Source organism: Pteropus medius, unplaced genomic scaffold, assembly GCF_902729225.1.
Source record: "Pteropus medius unplaced genomic scaffold, Ma_sr-lr_union100, whole genome shotgun sequence".
Taxonomy (NCBI): domain Eukaryota; kingdom Metazoa; phylum Chordata; class Mammalia; order Chiroptera; family Pteropodidae; genus Pteropus; species Pteropus medius.
Window position 1 is genome coordinate 7,674,595 of NW_024352783.1, and position 17,322 is coordinate 7,691,916.

Below are 17,322 nucleotides of genomic sequence, written 5' to 3' on the forward strand. Positions count from 1 at the left end.
ACTTTTTTTGTAGAACTTCTTAGAATTTCTTCTTACTTTCCAGCATAAACTCTCATTTAATAAGTCTGTCAATATGCAGATGGAATTACTATGATACCTGCTAGTGACCTACAATAAAGCAGGTCGTTGTTTAAAAACCATATTCTTTATTTCCAAATACTCGAATACTTTTCACAAGAATTTGTATTCTTCCTACATACTGACACCTTCCTCATTAAATGTGTCAGCATGTTGGGCTTTTTTGCTTTTTTGTGTGTGTTTGTTTTGGTCTTGTTTACTTGTATATATTTTTAAATTAAAATTTTTTTTTAATTACAGTCGACATTCCATATTTTAGGTGTATAGCATAGTGGTTAGACATTTATATAATGGTCCCCCTGATAAATCTAGTATCTACCTGGCTCTATACATAGTTATTACAACATTGTCGACTATATTCCCTATTCCAGGGGTCCCCAACCTCCCCTCTTTCTTCCCGTCCCCCCACCCCACCCTGGGCCACGGACTGGTATCGGTCCGTGGTCTGTTAAGAACCAGGCCACACAGCAGAAGGTGAAAGGCAAGTGAGTGAGCAAAGCTTCATCTGTATTTTCAGCCACTCCCAGTGCTAGGAGCACTGGTTTATGGTACCAAAAAAGTCGGGGTCCACTGCCCTATTGCTGTACGTTACATCCTCATGATTATTTTGTAACTGTTAATTTGTACTTCTTATTCCCTTCATCTTTTTCACCCAGCCTCCCAATGCCCCTCTCATCTAGCAGCCATTACTTTGTTGTCTGTATTTATGAGACTGTTTCTGTTTCATTTATTTTGTTTTTTTTAGATTCTACATGTAAGTGAAATTATATGGTATGTGCCTTTCTCTGTCTGACTTATTTCACTTAGCGTAATACCCTCTAGATCCATGCATGTCACAAATGATAAGATTTTATTCTTTTTTATGGTTGAATAAATATTCCATTATGCATATATACCACATCTTTATCCAAACTTCTGTCAATGGATGATACTTAAATAGGTTCCATATCTTGGCTATTGTAAATAATGCAGCAATGAACATAAGTATGCATATATCTTTTCAAATTAGTGTTTTGGATTTTTTTCAGATAAATACTCAGAAGTAGGATTACCGAGTCACATGGTAGTTTTATTTTTAATTTTTTGAGGAACCTCCATACTGTTTTTCCATGGTGGCTGCACCAATTTACAATCCCACTAACACTGTGCAAGGATTCCCTTTACTCCACATCCTCGCCAACACTTCTTTGTTGATTAATTGATGATAGCCATTTGGACAGGGGTAAGGTGATATCTCATTGTGGTTTTAATTTGCATGTCTCTGATGATTATCAGAGCATCTTTTCATATGCCTATTGGCCATCTGTATATCTTTTTTTGAGAATTTCTGTTCAGTTCCTCTGCCCATTTTTTAATTGGATTGTTTGTTGTTTTGGTGTTAAATTGTGTGAGTTCTTTATACATTTTGTATATTAATCTCTTATTGGATGTATCATTGGTGAATGCCTTCTTCCATTCAGTAGGTTGTCTTCTCGTTGTATTGATGGTTTTCTTTGCTGTGTGAAAATTTTTTAGTTGGATGTAGTCCTATTTGTTTATTTTTTCTTTTGTTCCCCTTGCTTACGAAGACGTATCCAAAAAAATATTACTAAGAGTAATGTCAGAGAGTTTTCTTCAAGGGTTTTATGGTTTCCTGTCTTACAATTAAGTCTTTAATCCATTTTGAGTTTATTCTTGTATATAGTATAAGAAAATGGTCTAGTTTCATTTTTTTTTGCTTACGTCTGTCCAGTTTTTCCAATACCATTTATTGAAGAGACTGTCTTTACCCCATTGTATATTCTTGCTTCCTTTGTCATAGATTAATTGACCATATAGACATGAGTTTATTTCTAAGCTCCCCATTCTGTTCCACTGATCTATGTGTCTGTTTTTATGCCAGTACTATGCTGTTTTGATTACTATGGTCTTGTAGCATAGTATGATATCAGGTAGTGTGATACCTACAACTTTGTTTTTCTTTCTCAGTTGCTTTGGCTGTTCGGGGTCTTTTGTGGTTCCATATAAATTTTAGGATTATTTGTCCTAGTTTTGTGAAAAATGCCATTGGTATTTTATAGGGATTGCATAGGTCCATCCATCTATAGATTGTTTTGAGTAGTATGGACATTTTAACAATGTTTATTCTTCCTATCCGTGAGTATGGTATATGATTCCATCTATTTGTATCTTCTTCAGTTTCTTCAATTTCTTATAGTTTTCCAAGTACAGGTCTTTGCCTCCTTGTTTAAACTTATTTCAAGGTATTTTTATTTTATTTTTTTGATGCTATCGTAAATAGGATTTTCTTAATTTCTCTTTCTGATAATTTGTATAAACATGTAAAAATTTTTGTATAAAATTGCAACCGATTTCTGAATATTAATTTTGTGTCCTGCTGCTTTACTGAATTCATTTATTGGTTCTAATAGTTTTTTGGTGGATTTTTTAGAGTTCTCTATAAACAGTATTATATAATCTGTAAATAATGAGTTTTACTTCTTCCTTTCCAATTTGGATACCTTTTATTTCTTGTCTGATTTCTGTGGCTGGGACTTCCAATATTATGTTGTACAGAAGTGGTAAAAGTTGACAACCTTGTATTATTCCTGATCTTAAAACACTTCTAACTTTTCAACATTGAATATGATCTTAGCTGTGGGTTCGTCAAATATGGCCTTTATTACGTTGAGATATGTTCTCTCTGTATTCACACTTTGCTGAGGGTTTTTGTCATAAATGAATGTTGGATTTTGTCAAATGCTTTTTCTGCGTCTACTGATATATCATATTTTCTTCTTTTTGTTTATGTAGTATACCACGTTAATTGATTTGCAGATATTGAACCAACCTTGCATCCCAAGAAGAAATCCTTCTTCCTCATAGCGTATGATCTTTTTAATGTATTGCTGAATTTGGTTTACTAATGTTTTACTGAGGATTTTTGGATTTATGTTCATGAGGGATATTGGCCTATAATTTTAAAATTTTTTTTGGTAATGTCTTTGTCTAGTAATGGTATCCTGATAAATTGAACTTGAGAGCCTTCCCTCTTGAATTTTTTGGAATAAATTGAGAAGGATAGGTGTTAATTCTTCTTTGAATGTTTGGTAAAATTCACCCACAGGTCCCAGACTTCTGTTTTGGGGAGTTTTTTGCTTACTGATTCATTTCCTTTAGTAGTTATTTGTCTGTTCAGATTTTCTGTTTCTTCTTGATTTAGTCTTGGAAGATTGTATTTTTTTTTTTAAGGAATTTTCCATTTCTTCCAGGTTTTCCAGTTTGTTTATGCCAGCATGTTTTTGTTCCCCGAAGGTATTCCGAAAGCATATACTTATTATGTAAACGTAATAATTCGTACTAAGTTTTGTAGTTGGGAGAGTTACTGAGTAAACTGTTAGCTAGACACTAGTTAGAATGTTTTAGACAGGTTGAAAAATTATGTATAATGGAAATTGCTTTAGACTCAAAAATGCTCTGCTTTTTTCTATCTATGTGACTTTAGATGTGTCCCTTCATTTGGTGAGCCTTGGTTTCCATATCTGTGGGAGTGGAAGCAGTAATACTTATCTTGCAGGGTTAACATGAGAACTAGTTTTATGTGTAAAAAGTCCCTAGAGTGCAGTGTCAGGTACACAGAGAGTGCCCAATAAATCACAACTGCTATTACATTTATTGCCTTCATGATGATGCTTTTTGGTGATTGACAGCTTTTACTCTTCAGGAAAGTAGTCTCAAATTCAGTTTGTTTAAGGGCATTAGTTATTAATATATTTTGTTAAGATAGGCATAAGGTATTTTCTATTTACTGCCTGAAGTACTTTTTAAAGAAAAGCAGTCAGTGGCTGTAGAACTTCGTTTTTTCCTTCCTCTTATACCTTTTTAGTTAACTATAGCTGCTTATTCTTAAATTTAGTTTTCATTTTTTGATAACTTCATCATTTACTGAGTGGGCATTTTTTGTCTGTTTTCTGTTTTCCAAAGGCTTGAGCATTTTAACAAAGAAATAGAGAGAGAGAGAGAGAGAGAGAGAGAGAGAGAGAGAGAGAGAGTGTGTGTGTGTGTGTGTGTGTGTGTGTGTGTGTGTGTGTGTGTTAGATATTAAGTTAGATACAATAGTAATAAGCCTTGGCACAAACTATTATTTGAGCTTGCTATTGAGGCTCCTGCTGAAATTGACCCTGTTTTTCATTTATTCTTTTGAGTTGAATTTTCATTTTTCATTTGAATTTTCATTTTGTTTTATAATGTGCTGTCCCATTCATAGTGAATAGCTTGTTTGACAGAAGTGTTTCATGTTATGAGAACGTCCCTATCAGAATGAAATTTTTTTTATTGACTTTCAAGTTTGGGGCTTAAGGAGAGAGAAAGCTGGATAAGAAGCATTGAGAATGCCTTTGTCTATTGGGGGACCTTTTGAAGAGTTTCCTTTTGAAATTATGGACTTCTACTTCAGCCAGCCCACTAAAAAGGTTGGAGGATGTAACCTGTAACCTCCATCCTAGCCCATAGGGATTGGCATTTTTCTTCAGATTTCCCTGAATCAAAAGCAATTCCTATCACTTCTTGTTAAAACCAGATGTTATTCATTACGGTCTTTAATGTCAGTGGCAGTCATTAAAATGGGCCTTGATGCATATCACCTCGAGGTAAGTGCAGTCTCTGGTCTCCTTAGCACTCCCTTTCCACTCACTGCTGCTTAGTTAATGTGGGTGTTTCCTGGATGGAATGTAAAAGATTCTACTTTGGAGGTGTCACACACTTCTACAGATTCTATCGAGCAACTCCATCAATTTCTTTGTATTTTCACACACTCTGCAGAACTAGAAGCCTTGTTTTAGAATGGATGCTACCTTAATTTTCTCATTGACTGGTTGAAGCATGTGCTGCAGTTGCTTCTCATTCCCAGCTGAGTAAAATCAGCTGTTGGCTTGATTTCATGCAGCAGGGAATGTGTGAGATTGCTTACTCTCTTCAAAACCCTGGTTGGCATTATAAGGAGAAAAGTATTAGGGAAATAAGAATATATGTATCATCCAAGTCTCAGGGAACAGTGAACCTCTTTACTTACCTCCTGCTGAGTTGACACCTCTTCATCATTTCTTAGTGCTATCAACCATTTTGTAGATTATGAAGCCCAATTGCTAGACAAAGGGTAGAATTTGTCATTGGTGTGCCATCTTTTTTTTTTTTTTTTTTAATTTTAAACATTTTTTCAGTTATAGCTGACATCAATATTATATTAGTTTCAGGTGTACAGCATAGTGGTTATACATTTATATAATTTATGAAGTGATCTCCTGTGGTATGCCGTCTTTATGGTTCAGAATGACAGGTGCTACCTTTGTGCTGCGGGTGAGGTTATTAATATTTGAAATAGGACTTGTGATTACAGTGGTGTGCTAGGGAATCAGAGATGAATAAAACCTTCCCAGTTGTAAAGCAGACTTAGTCATGGTTGGAAAGTATACATTTAAACATTTTCTTGATTTCTTAGTTTTCTCTAGTAATAATAAATATTCAGAAGAAAAAGAAACTGGCCATTAGCCAGGGCGAGAAATTGGGAAAGTCACAAAACCAATAAGAAAATCATGATTTTGAAACAGTGGAATAGTAAATACAGTTCTTGATGGATTGTGACATCGTTGTAGAGTAAGGGGATCAAAGACATTGATAGGCATTTTGAAATCTGAAGAATAATGGCAAGGTGTAGTGCGCCATGTGATAAAATTATCTACTTGTTCTTGAGAGTCTTTGAGAAGTCAGTCTGTAACACTAAAAGAAAGAGGAAGAAAGGTGTCATCGGTAGATGTTGTGAAATTTTAACAGGGAAGTATTTTCTAAATAAAAGTTCAACAGTGTTCTCTAAGTGGCAGTAGAGAGCAAGAAGAATACAGATTCTTCTTTCCATCATGGTTCGAATAATGTGGTCCCATAATGTGGGACCACTTGTAGAGTGGCCACTAAGGCCTTTGTTATTTTAAGAAAAATGTCAGATTTTAGTTTTGGTGAGTAGGTAAAAGACTTTGAGATGGTATTACGAATTAAGGAACATTTTACTTTGAGTACTTCATGTTGTCTGGTGAAAGGAACAGATAAGAGGACAAGCAGTTATTATAAGGCAAGATTGGCATTAGCCTTTATCAAAATGAAGGATTGAGGTGGGAAGGCAAAAAACTTTTCATATAACCAGAATAAAGAAATTTGGTTTTCGCTGTATTCAACACATGCAGACAGTTCCATAGTTCATGTTCTCGCAGAAACTGGGGATACTTAGATAATTAAGATTGGGTCCTTGTCCTTTATGAGGTTATAACACAGTGAGCCAGACAGACCCTGATGATAACCAGATACTACACCACCCCACGATATGTGCTACAAGCATGTGTGGACGTGCAGGTGGAAAGGTAGATAGGGCCTGCAGCTTCTGTGGAAATCCAGGAAAGCCTCATGGGAGACGTGGCATTTTGAACTGAATCTCAGTGGATATGTAGGAGTTTACTAGGTAAGGAAGGGTAGAAAGGATATGACAGGCAAAGGCATGAAAATGCTGGACGTATTAGATGAGTCCAGAGCAGAAAACAATGTAGGAAAGTGGGAGGATCGGAAAGAGGTACACATAGAACATAGGCTGTGTGTCGTGATGATGAGTTGGAGTTCTAATTAGTTTAGAAAGTCTTGATTTCTAAATTAAATAATAATACTCAACACAAACTTAATTTTACTTTTTTCTTTTAGTCACAATTTTAGCAAATAAGACATCAAAGATAAAAGGGTCCATAGTTCTCTTTCGGTCTTTGTTTATATAAGTATTTACAATTTCACAGTTTGTAATTACAGCTTAGAAATATTTGTGCTTTATTTCTTTTCACTTTATTATATCCTTAGTATTTTTCCAAATTGCTTCAGTCTTGATAATGACCATAGCTGTCTGCTATTCCATTGAATGGATGTTCTTGCAAAAGAGTAAAAGCATAAAGATGTTTCTTGTAATATTATCCATAATGATGAAAATAATGAGAATATGGTAAATATCTGATACTAGGGGGATGGTTTGATAAATTATAGGTTATCAAATTTTAAGGTAGAGTTGAAATTCTTGAGTGACAGATTAGAGAGTTAAGAGAGAACCAACTTCAGATTTCAGTTATCTTAGTGGAATCTTAACATTTTCACCTCTCTAATGTGTCCAAACACTATGGGCATTGTGTATGTGTATATATGACCTTTTAAGCAATATATTTAGGCTATATTAATAAGCATTAGACTATTTTTTAATACATGATCCCTAATTGTAAATGATTAATAAGTTAATCGTTTATTAATTTTTTTGCATAGATATTTATTAAAATTCATCATCACAATTTGAGGAGCTATTTATTTTACCTTTGAGTTTTACAAATGATGGTTCATTCTAGCAGCAAATTGCCCGACCCTCACAAGAAGAAAAAGTGGAAGAAAAAGAAGAAGATAAAGCAGAAAAAACAGAAAAAAAAGAAGAGGAAAAAAAAGATGAAGAAGAAAAAGATGAAAAGGAAGACTCTAAGTAAGTTAAATAATTAGTAAAATGTTATACTTACTTTTAAATAATGAAATTGAATCTGTTTGAGGTATAAGATTTTAGACAAAAGAATAGGATCTGTATTTTGACCATCTAATAGTGATTTGACATCATTAAGAAATGGAGTATTTTAGTAAATATAACTTTTGGCTTAATGGACTTATTTCTAGACATGATGTATTACTTTTCAGAAGGATTGGGTTATAATAATACATACTTATCACTGAGATATATTGAATATAATTTAATCTGATTTGGAAAATATCTCAGGATCTTATTTTGTACCTCAGATAGTGTACATTAGTGTAAAAATGCTGATATAAATGGTTTTCATTTATATAATACCTTATGTAGCAGCTTTATTGATTTTATCACATAAAATAGAGTTCTAGGTTTGTTTGTAGTTGTTGCTGTTTTCCTGGTTATAAAAGTAATTCTTAGTCATTATAGAAAATCAGTAAAAGAGAGCAAAATATAAGGAAAATTATCTTGTGATTCTGCCACTCAGAGACAGCTATTTTTGATGTCTTTGTGTACATACTGTGGCAGGTGATGTGGGGGACTTAGCAGTTGGGTTGGTTCTTCCCCAAAGATCAGTTATCGAGGCATTATTTACATAAAATAAAATTCTCCAACTTTAAGTGTGTATATTTGGATGCATTTTGACAGATATGTGCACTGGCGATATGGAAAATTTCCATCACTGCATATACTCCTTCACAGTAGTTTCCCTCCCCCCAATTCCTGGCCTCTGGCAGCTGCTAATCTGTTTTGCCTTTTCTAGAATTTGATATAAATTGAATCATATAGTATGTATCTTCTGTGTGTGGCTTCTTAGCCTTTGAGATCCATACATAATGCATGTATCTGTAGTTCCTTTCTAATATTTATTGCATTATTTCTATAATCCTCTTAGAAATACTGAAGGTTTATCTAGTTTTGTAGCAACTAAAGCAGCCTAAATCACTTGACATGGTTTTTAAAGAGTTAAATACTCATGCCAGTCTAATATTCTACTTTAGGAAGATAACCTATTTAAAAAATTATTTTTTAGTTGTTCAGATATAACATTTATACTCCCACACGATCAGTGGTTCTGCTCATATGGAACTACATACCTTGATTGTACTTTTTTCTTAAAATCTCTAATTTATTTAACAAACATTCATTTATTACTAGTATGTGAGCTAGGTCTTAGAGGATGCAAAAATACCTAAGATAGCTACTATTTCCAGGTAGTTTAAGATCTAGTAGGGGAAAATTAGACAGGATACCAAGTACTGTTTAAGAAAAAGAAAAAAACCTGGAAGAAATGAGCAGAACCAATGAAGTATATTTGAAGATTGAGAAGAGGTTTAGGTTTACTTCTGTCTGGATAGTTTAGAATACTTAATGTTGGAGCTAGTGGTTAAATTAAATAGACCAAAGGAAACAGCATGAATAGATACGCTGCTTTGAGAAAGGGCAGATAATGGTTTCAATAGACTGGAACATAGGGTGTGTGAAGAAGAAAAGTGGAGAATAGATTGGGGTTAGATTATGTAAAGCCTTAATGAAAGCTCAAATGTAGATTTTAGTTAGGAGGCTCTGTGGGTCTGTTTGGGAATAGATAGGGGTTAGAATGAATGGAAAGGTTTATTGCCAAAGTTATTCTGCTGGAATATTGGTTCATTAGTATATAATGGATGGTTTAGAGATATATGAGTCAGGGAGGCTGTTATAAAGGACTGGGATTGGGGTTGTAAGGCATTGAATAGATATAGTGATAGTAGAAATAGAGATGGTGAATTAGTGAGAGAAATATTATGGATGTGGAATAACCAAAATTTGGCGTTAGATCACCTATAGGAAGTAAAGAAAAGGGAAAGAGCTAAAGATAACAAATGTGTAAACCTGAGTGATTATGAACGTGGTATACTGTTAACATATGATTGAAAAGTGAGATGGAGGAAGAAACAGGGTGGTGAGGATGAACATGTTTTTGGATATTAATGGGAAATCCAGGTGGTTATTCCAGCAGGTAATTGGAAAGACAAGTCTCTGGATCTTAGGAGATTTAGGAGATGGAGTATGAGTCTAGTAAAAATAATACGAATGTTAAGGCCAGAGCGAGCCTTGGGAAATTCATATAGTAAAGGATGATGGGGAAAAGGCAGTCCCCAGAAGGAGAGCCAGAATAGGGAGGGATATTAGGAAAGTGTGAAGTCCTTAAAACTAAGTTGAGAGGGATATAGAAACAATTATCCACGGTGTGTGTCAGCTGCAGTAGAAAGAGTAATGCAATAAGAAAAGGTCATTTGATTTTGCAGTTTTTAAGTCATTGAAGATTTTTGACACAATCTCTTTTATAGAAGGCTGTAGCAGTAGCTAGATTGGGAAGGGAAAAAGAAGGGAGAGAGCTACATGGTAACTTCAGGGGTAGTTTATAACTGAAGGGGAAATACTTGCATTTTGGGGGCGGTGGGGGAACTAACTTGGTAAGCCACAAACGGGTCTTTACTTGAAGTAGATAAGATTAAAAAAAAAATCACCTTCCATTAAGCAAGAATAGTTGAGTCTTTGAATATTGCCATCTCTTTGATCAATTTTTTTTTAAAAGTACATTAAACACCTTGCTTTTAAATATAATAGGTGTTCCAGGATTACATATAGTATTATTGCTGTTGATAGTTATGACCATTTATTATTGTTTTTCCGAAGTCCTTGAGACTATGAAAAGCACTTTATAGCCTGAAGGACATTTAGCCTTAATAGTAGCAAACACCTATGGTGCTTACTATGTTCCAAGCACTGTTCTGAGCATTATATATAAATTGACTTCTTTAATTCTCACAATAGCCCTATGAAATATACTATTATTCTCATTTTACAGATGAGGAAAACTGAGATCCATGGCAGTATGGCTGCTTGTCCAAGGTCATCACATGTATAATAAATTGTAGAGCTCTGGTACAAACCCAGACAGCCTGACTCCACAGACCATTTTCCTAACAAAAAGGCCATAATGCCCTGTTTGTACAATGTTGTATAGATTAATGCCACAGAAAGGGTATCTGTCATGGAGAGCATCTGTTTCAGCTTCTTCATTTCACAGAGGAGAAAACTTATGTTGGAGCAAGGGCCAGAAATCCAGGACTCCTGCCTTTCGGTGTACCCCACTGCTTCTGGATTGTGGGTTAAGGAGTTTTCTGCTGCCATTTACTACTTCCTCAGAGAGTGTTCTTGTATCCAAGTCAAATGATTTGAAATGTGTTTAAATTTTAAGTCCATTTGTCTATGGCCATGCCACCCTGAACAAATCCAATTCCGTCTGATCTTGGAAGCAAAGCAGGGTCGGGCCTGTTTAGTACTTGGATGGGAGACCGCCTAGGAAGACCAGGTGCTATAGGCATAAAAAAAAAAAAAAAAATTTAAGTCCATTAATGCACCCCAGACCGTGGACTGATACTGGTCTGTGGCCTGTTAGGAACCAGGTCACACAGCAGAAGGTGAGTGGCAGGTGAGCAAGAGAAGATTCATCTGTATTTGCAGCTGCTCCCCAGTGCTAGCATCACCACCTTAGCTCCACTTCAGATCATTAGCATTAGGCATTAAATTCTCATAAGAGCACTGGTCCCTAGTGCCAAAAAGTTTGGAGACCACTGCATTAATGAATAAAACAGGCTTTTTGAAGTATCTTAATTTGCGTCAGTCAAAGCTTATTAAAATTGGGCATGACAGAATTTTTGATAAAATTTATCTTAGTAACTGAGGGTTTGGGTAGTTTTATTTAATTTCTTTTTCCTTTTTTTTTAATTAGAAATATTGCCTAGTTTTTTTTTCTTTCTATTTTTTTTATTGTTATGGTGACATTGGTTAATGAAATCCAGTAAGTTTCAGGTGTACAACTTAACAATAAGTATATATATATTATAGATAGATAGATAGATAGATAGATAGATAGATAGATAGATAGATTTCATGTGTTCACCTCCCATAGTTAATTTTTCCTGTCACCACATATTTGACCTCTTTTACCCCATCTACCTCCCTCCCCCACCCTCTGGTAACCACTAGTCTATTGTCCGTGTCCATGAGTCTCTGTTTGTCCTGTTCATTTGTTGCTTTTAGGTTTATATCCCACATATAAGTGATGTTATGTGTTTTTCAACTTTTTCTGTCTGGGTTATTTCGCTTAGCATGATTATCTCGAGATCCATCCATGTTGTCACAAATGGCATTATTTCATCTCTTCTTATGGCTGAGTAATATTCCATTGTATATATTTACCACAGCTTCTTTATACATTCATCTATCTTAGGACACTTAGGTTGCTTTCATGTCCTGGCCACTGTGAATAATGCTGCTATAAACATTGGCGTGCAAATATCTTTATGGATATGGGTTTTCAATTTCTTTTATTCAATTTCTATTTAAATAATTTTTAAATAATTTTCTATTTAAATTTTTAAATAATTTTCAAAGCTGCCTTCTTTGATATATATATACTTTTAAATCACCCAAAATTTTCATTCACTTTTGTTTCCAGAGATAATACCAAGGAAAAGGACAAGACAGAAAGTACAGTAGAAGAAACTGAGGAGAGAGAGCAGGCCATGCCCCGGGGACGAAAGACTGCCAATAGTCAGGGCCGCCGAAAGGGCCGGATCACCAGGTCTATGACAAATGAAGCTGCTGCTGCCAGTGCTGCAGCTGCAGCTGCCACTGAGGAGCCCCCACCACCTCTGCCACCACCACCTGAACCCAGTAAGTGGACAGCTTAGAGTGAGCAGGCCACCATTTTGTTTGGAATTCTGTGTCAGTGCTAGGGCAGGGCAGGAGAGATCTCTTGATACTCACAACCTAGAAATAATCAGAAAGTCTAGCTTTACATTTTTTAAACTTTAATATGAAAGTTTTTTGAAAAAGAACAGCAGCCCCAATTTTGCTACCTTAATATTAGCTGTTTTTCTTTTTACTTACATAATCCTAGTATACATGCTACTTTGTTTTCTGCTACTTTAACTGGTCATATATAATGAATATTTTCTAACTTCTAAGTGATCTCCCATTTTTACTTTTGATGGCTGTAAACCATTGGCATTGTGTTGTCCCCCGAGACATAATTTCCTAAACTATTCCCTATTGCTGAATGATTAGGCTATATCCTTCACCCCCTTTAAACTAATACAGATAGCACTGTAATTAAAAAAAACTAAAAACATACCATTTTTTTTTGTTAAATTATTTATTAATGAGAATAAATTCTTAGACAAGGGAATATTGAGACTAAGAGTCCAAGCATTTTTCTGTTACTAAGTATTATCTCAGTTTATAAAGGGATTATGTTAATGATGAGTACCACCATTGGTGGTTTAGTGGTACCTATTTTGCAGTTACGTTAAGTATGAAAGAAAACGGGAATGGCAAGAAGATTGTGAGGGAAATAACTAGACAAGCAGATGGGGGCAGATCATATTGGGCCTTGTTTTAACTATCTCATACTTTTTACTTACAAAGTGAGCTTACAAAGGTTTTTAAATAGAGGAATACTTTGATTAGATTGGTGTTTAGAAAGATAATTCTGATGACAGTTGTGGTCAAGTTAGAATTAGGGATGGAGGAAGAAGAACCAGCTAGAAAGGCATCATTATGCATATAGTGGCTCAGGCAAGGAGGGAATAGATTCAGGAGATTAGAATTGACACACATTGGATGTGAGTGGTAAATGGGAGGAAGGATTCAAAAATTAGTCTGAGGATCCTATTAATAATTTGAGTGACTTGGTGGATGATAGTACTATTAATTGAGAAGGGGAATATAGCAAGAGCTCATTTCAGGACTGTAGGTCTCAATTTTTTTTCTCAAGTAAAAGAAAAAGTATTTAGTTCATGATTAACCTGTGTTTACTAGAGGTCAGGCACTGAGGATGAACATAAGAGTCTCTAAGAGTGAAGAGGAGATGGAGGTTCAGAGAACAGGAGAGAAGTGGGCTTGGACCAGAAGGTGGAGGGTTGTTTCTTCCTTTGACACTTCCACAGACGAAAGATGGCAGTTATAATATGTGGGAATGCACTGGGTGAGGTGGGACTTCTTAGAAAATAAACTAATGGTGTTCAGACATATAAAGATGGAACTTTAAAGAACATTGAGAAAGATCATAACACTTAGAGGTGTTGAATTTTCCCCTCTAGTTTGGTGGGGGAAAGGCCGAGACTATCCTGTTTCCATAGTTTCTGTCACCAAATGCTTTAAACAGGCTTTATGTCAGATAAATAGGTTATGGATTATATGGTTGGTTCCATATAATCTGTAAATGAAGGATTTAACTTAATTTTTCTCTGCCTTATTGGGTTTCTTTTAGTTTCTACAGAACCTGTAGAAACCTCTAGATGGACAGAAGAAGAAATGGAAGTTGCTAAAAAAGGTAAATATAGTTCAGGTTCTTTTTGTTTTTAGGGTTATTAGTAATGAGTGAGATAGAGCTAATTTTGGGGGTGGGGGAAGTCTTCCACAATGATAAATAGAATTTAGAAATAGGAGGGTTTTTTTTGATGGTGTGGTATTTTATAAGGTACTCCAAGTGTGCTTACTTTTGAGGGATTTAAGATTTCCTCTTCAGTTTTATTTTGAATTCATTTTATTAGAAAGCAAGTAGGCTATATTCACTTTTCCAGAATAGTTGTGATTAAATGCTGTGAAAGTCGTTTTGGAAGGTATTTTATACAAAGTCTAAATTTTTATTATTTAAAAGTTGCATTTGATAGAGTGGTAAATACTTTGTCAATTTTCATTTGGTAAGGGATTTGATTATAAACTAGTAAGAAATGGCACCTTGATTCAGTGGGGAGAGTATGAACTTTGTTGTCAGATAAAATTTTGAATCCTTTCTCTGCCACTTTCATAGCCATGCGGCCTTGGTCTTATTCTGGAACACTGTAGATTTTGTATTTTTCTATTGTTGTTAATTGATATAGTAATAAATTGAACTAAACTTTCTAATAAGATAAATAACTGGTTTATAAATAAAGAGTAATTTACTTTTCAAATAAAATAATTTTGAGAAAGATTAGTTAAAAATTTACCTTGTAGTTCTTGAGAGAAATTATTGTAGTTTAACCTTTTAGTGATACATAGAAAGATTTACTTTCTATTTAACAGGTAATGAGTGATACATTTAAAATCATATAAACCAACTTTACCAAAAATACAGCAGTTTAAAATGTTCTGTCTTTTATTTGAGGTTTTCCATAATTAGAAAATTTGTGATTTGTCCTGATTACATGTATAAGTTTTTAATGATTCACATTCTCATCTCATGGTGAAATGACTAGATATTAGCTATAACATAGGGTGATCTTTTTCAGGTAAATATATTTACATACACTGTTTAGTCACCACTCTTTTCATCTCTTATTCATTATATCAGGCAAAATTTATAAGTGATCTTTCAGTTATCATTATTAAGGAAGCTGCTAGTATTAACCTTGGAAAACTGATGCTTTCCTATAAATTCTTAAATTTGTACTGGAAATTCCAGCTTAGGTACAACTGTATCTAAAGTAAATCTCTGTCTATATAGCTCTCATATATACATATGCATTTATATACCTGTATTCCTTGCACATGTGTTTTTGTGTGTTTGTGTATGCGCATATATATTATTTCATTAAAGAAATGTCACATAGCATAGGCTTCTGTGATACATTGTATTACAACAGATTTTTTTAAGTGTTCGAGCTATTACTCTGTGTTCAGTATTGTCTTAGCCCTCTGGGAGATACACAAAGATAAGGTATTCATTAATGAGCATGTTTTAAATTTGGGTAGAAAAATAGAGCTATCAATGAGTTTTGTGTCAATACATATTTCAGTAAGTATTCAAGTATAAATAAATTTTCAATTATCAATAAATAATTGGAAACACTTATTGTTAATGATTGTGAATACAGTAATTAAGTTTGTTTTATTATTTCTCTTGTTTGCTTTATCAGGTTACTGTTCAATTAAAATTTGGTTTGTTTTTAAAATATAGGTCTAGTAGAACATGGTCGTAACTGGGCAGCAATTGCCAAAATGGTGGGAACTAAAAGTGAAGCTCAGTGTAAAAACTTCTATTTTAACTATAAAAGGCGTCACAATCTTGACAACCTCTTGCAGCAGCATAAACAGAAAGTAAGTATATCAGGAGTGGTGAATCTTTTTACTTACAGTTTTTTGTTTGTTTTTTTGAGCTTCAGAGATTGGTTTTGAAACTTTTTTGTATATTGTATTTTTATTTATTACATTTACCTATAAAAGATATGATAGTTTCTTGGCACAAGATGACTATTTATTTATTTACTTCCCAAGGAGTAAAATTTCTGTTAATAGTAATGGAAATTCAGTACTTTTGAATTACTATAGACTGGATTTGAAAAATAGAAGCTTTTGGAGTTCGAATCAAAAACTTTAGTTGGAGTGCTTTTGATCATATTGAATGAGTTGATTTGGCATATTACAAAACATTTTCTCAGAGAGAGATTCCGTGGGTAAAAATTAAAGACCAGAAAGTGCAAGATTAATGAAAGTTTCTTAACAAGGAAGTTTCAGTGTTCTCAAAGTTCACAGAGCTCTTTGAGGATTCCATGAGGTCAGAACTGTTTTCATAAAATCTTCAGATGTTATTTATTTTTCCACTGTATTGACATTTACATTGATGACAAAGCAGTTCTGAGTGAGAATGCTGGTGCCCTAGCATAAATCATGGCCAGACACCTCTTGCTAAGTAACTCGATATATTCTTTATCTCCAAACATTTGCAGTTAAACAAACAAACAGATGCCCATGATGAAGCAATAAAAATCAGCTTTAATAAATCTTGACCCTTGAGCACATGCCTATGTGATGAAATAGAAGTGTACATAAAGCCCTTCCACTTGCTACCAAAGTATCATGGCTGTCTATAGGAAAAGCATTTTTGAAACTGAGTTCCAAGTGAACTAGCCTCACTTTTTTTCATTGAATATCATTTTTAGTTGAAAGAATGACAAACCTATGGTTTTTTAGACTTGAATATTTGGCACACATTTTCTTGAAAGAGTGACCCTGTCTTTCAAAGAAAACAACCAATACTCTTTGTTGCCACTTTTAAATTTTGAGCTTTCAAGCAAAAATTAGAATTTTAGAAAATGTGTATCCCTTACCATGAGTTTAACATCTTCCCAATTCTCTGACTTTTCTGATGAGATCAGTGGTAATAACTAATGTGATATTTTTAATTTTAAAAACCTGTGTAACTCAGTAGTTTCCAAATGAGACCAATTCATGATGTCACAATGAATGTCATGTATGGCTTAAGGATTCATAAAATGTTTTGTAGTACACACCTAATTGCAAGATATATGAATGGATTTTAAAAGGGTACAAAAAAATTTATTGACATGGTTTTAAATTTCACATTGCAACTAACCTTTAAGAAATAACTACTTGCCATGTTTTGGTACAGTATCAAGGAATAATATTCACAGTATTTGAAAAGACTGTTAAAATATGCTCCTGTTTTCCAACTACATATCTCTGTGAGGCCAGACTTTTTTTTATGTACTTCAACCAAAACAGTATTATCTCCACAGATTAGATTACATGTAGAAGCACATTTGAGAATTCTGCTATATTCTATTAGGGCAGACATTAAAGAGATTTTTAAAAATATAAAACAGTGCTACTTTTTCAGAGTTATTTTT

The 17,322-nt window shown here is 34.1% G+C and overlaps 1 protein-coding gene and 1 pseudogene across 24 annotated transcripts in view; both read left to right on the plus strand.

Moving 5' to 3' along the window:
• The window catches only part of NCOR1 (nuclear receptor corepressor 1), a 173,824-nt gene that overhangs the window by 86,296 nt on the left and 70,206 nt on the right, over positions 1-17,322 (plus strand). For 9 of the 24 annotated variants that reach the window (XM_039847432.1, XM_039847440.1, XM_039847434.1 and 6 more), the window contains 4 exons: positions 7,476-7,603; positions 12,147-12,364; positions 13,950-14,024; positions 15,633-15,772. In XM_039847432.1, the coding sequence (XP_039703366.1) occupies positions 7,476-7,603; positions 12,147-12,364; positions 13,950-14,024; positions 15,633-15,772 (561 nt within the window). The remainder of the gene's footprint in view (positions 1-7,475; positions 7,604-12,146; positions 12,365-13,949; positions 14,025-15,632; positions 15,773-17,322) is intronic. The other 15 variants (XM_039847443.1, XM_039847450.1, XM_039847446.1 and 12 more) reach the window with 3 other exon arrangements.
• On the plus strand, positions 10,891-11,009 carry LOC120589997 (uncharacterized; annotated as a pseudogene).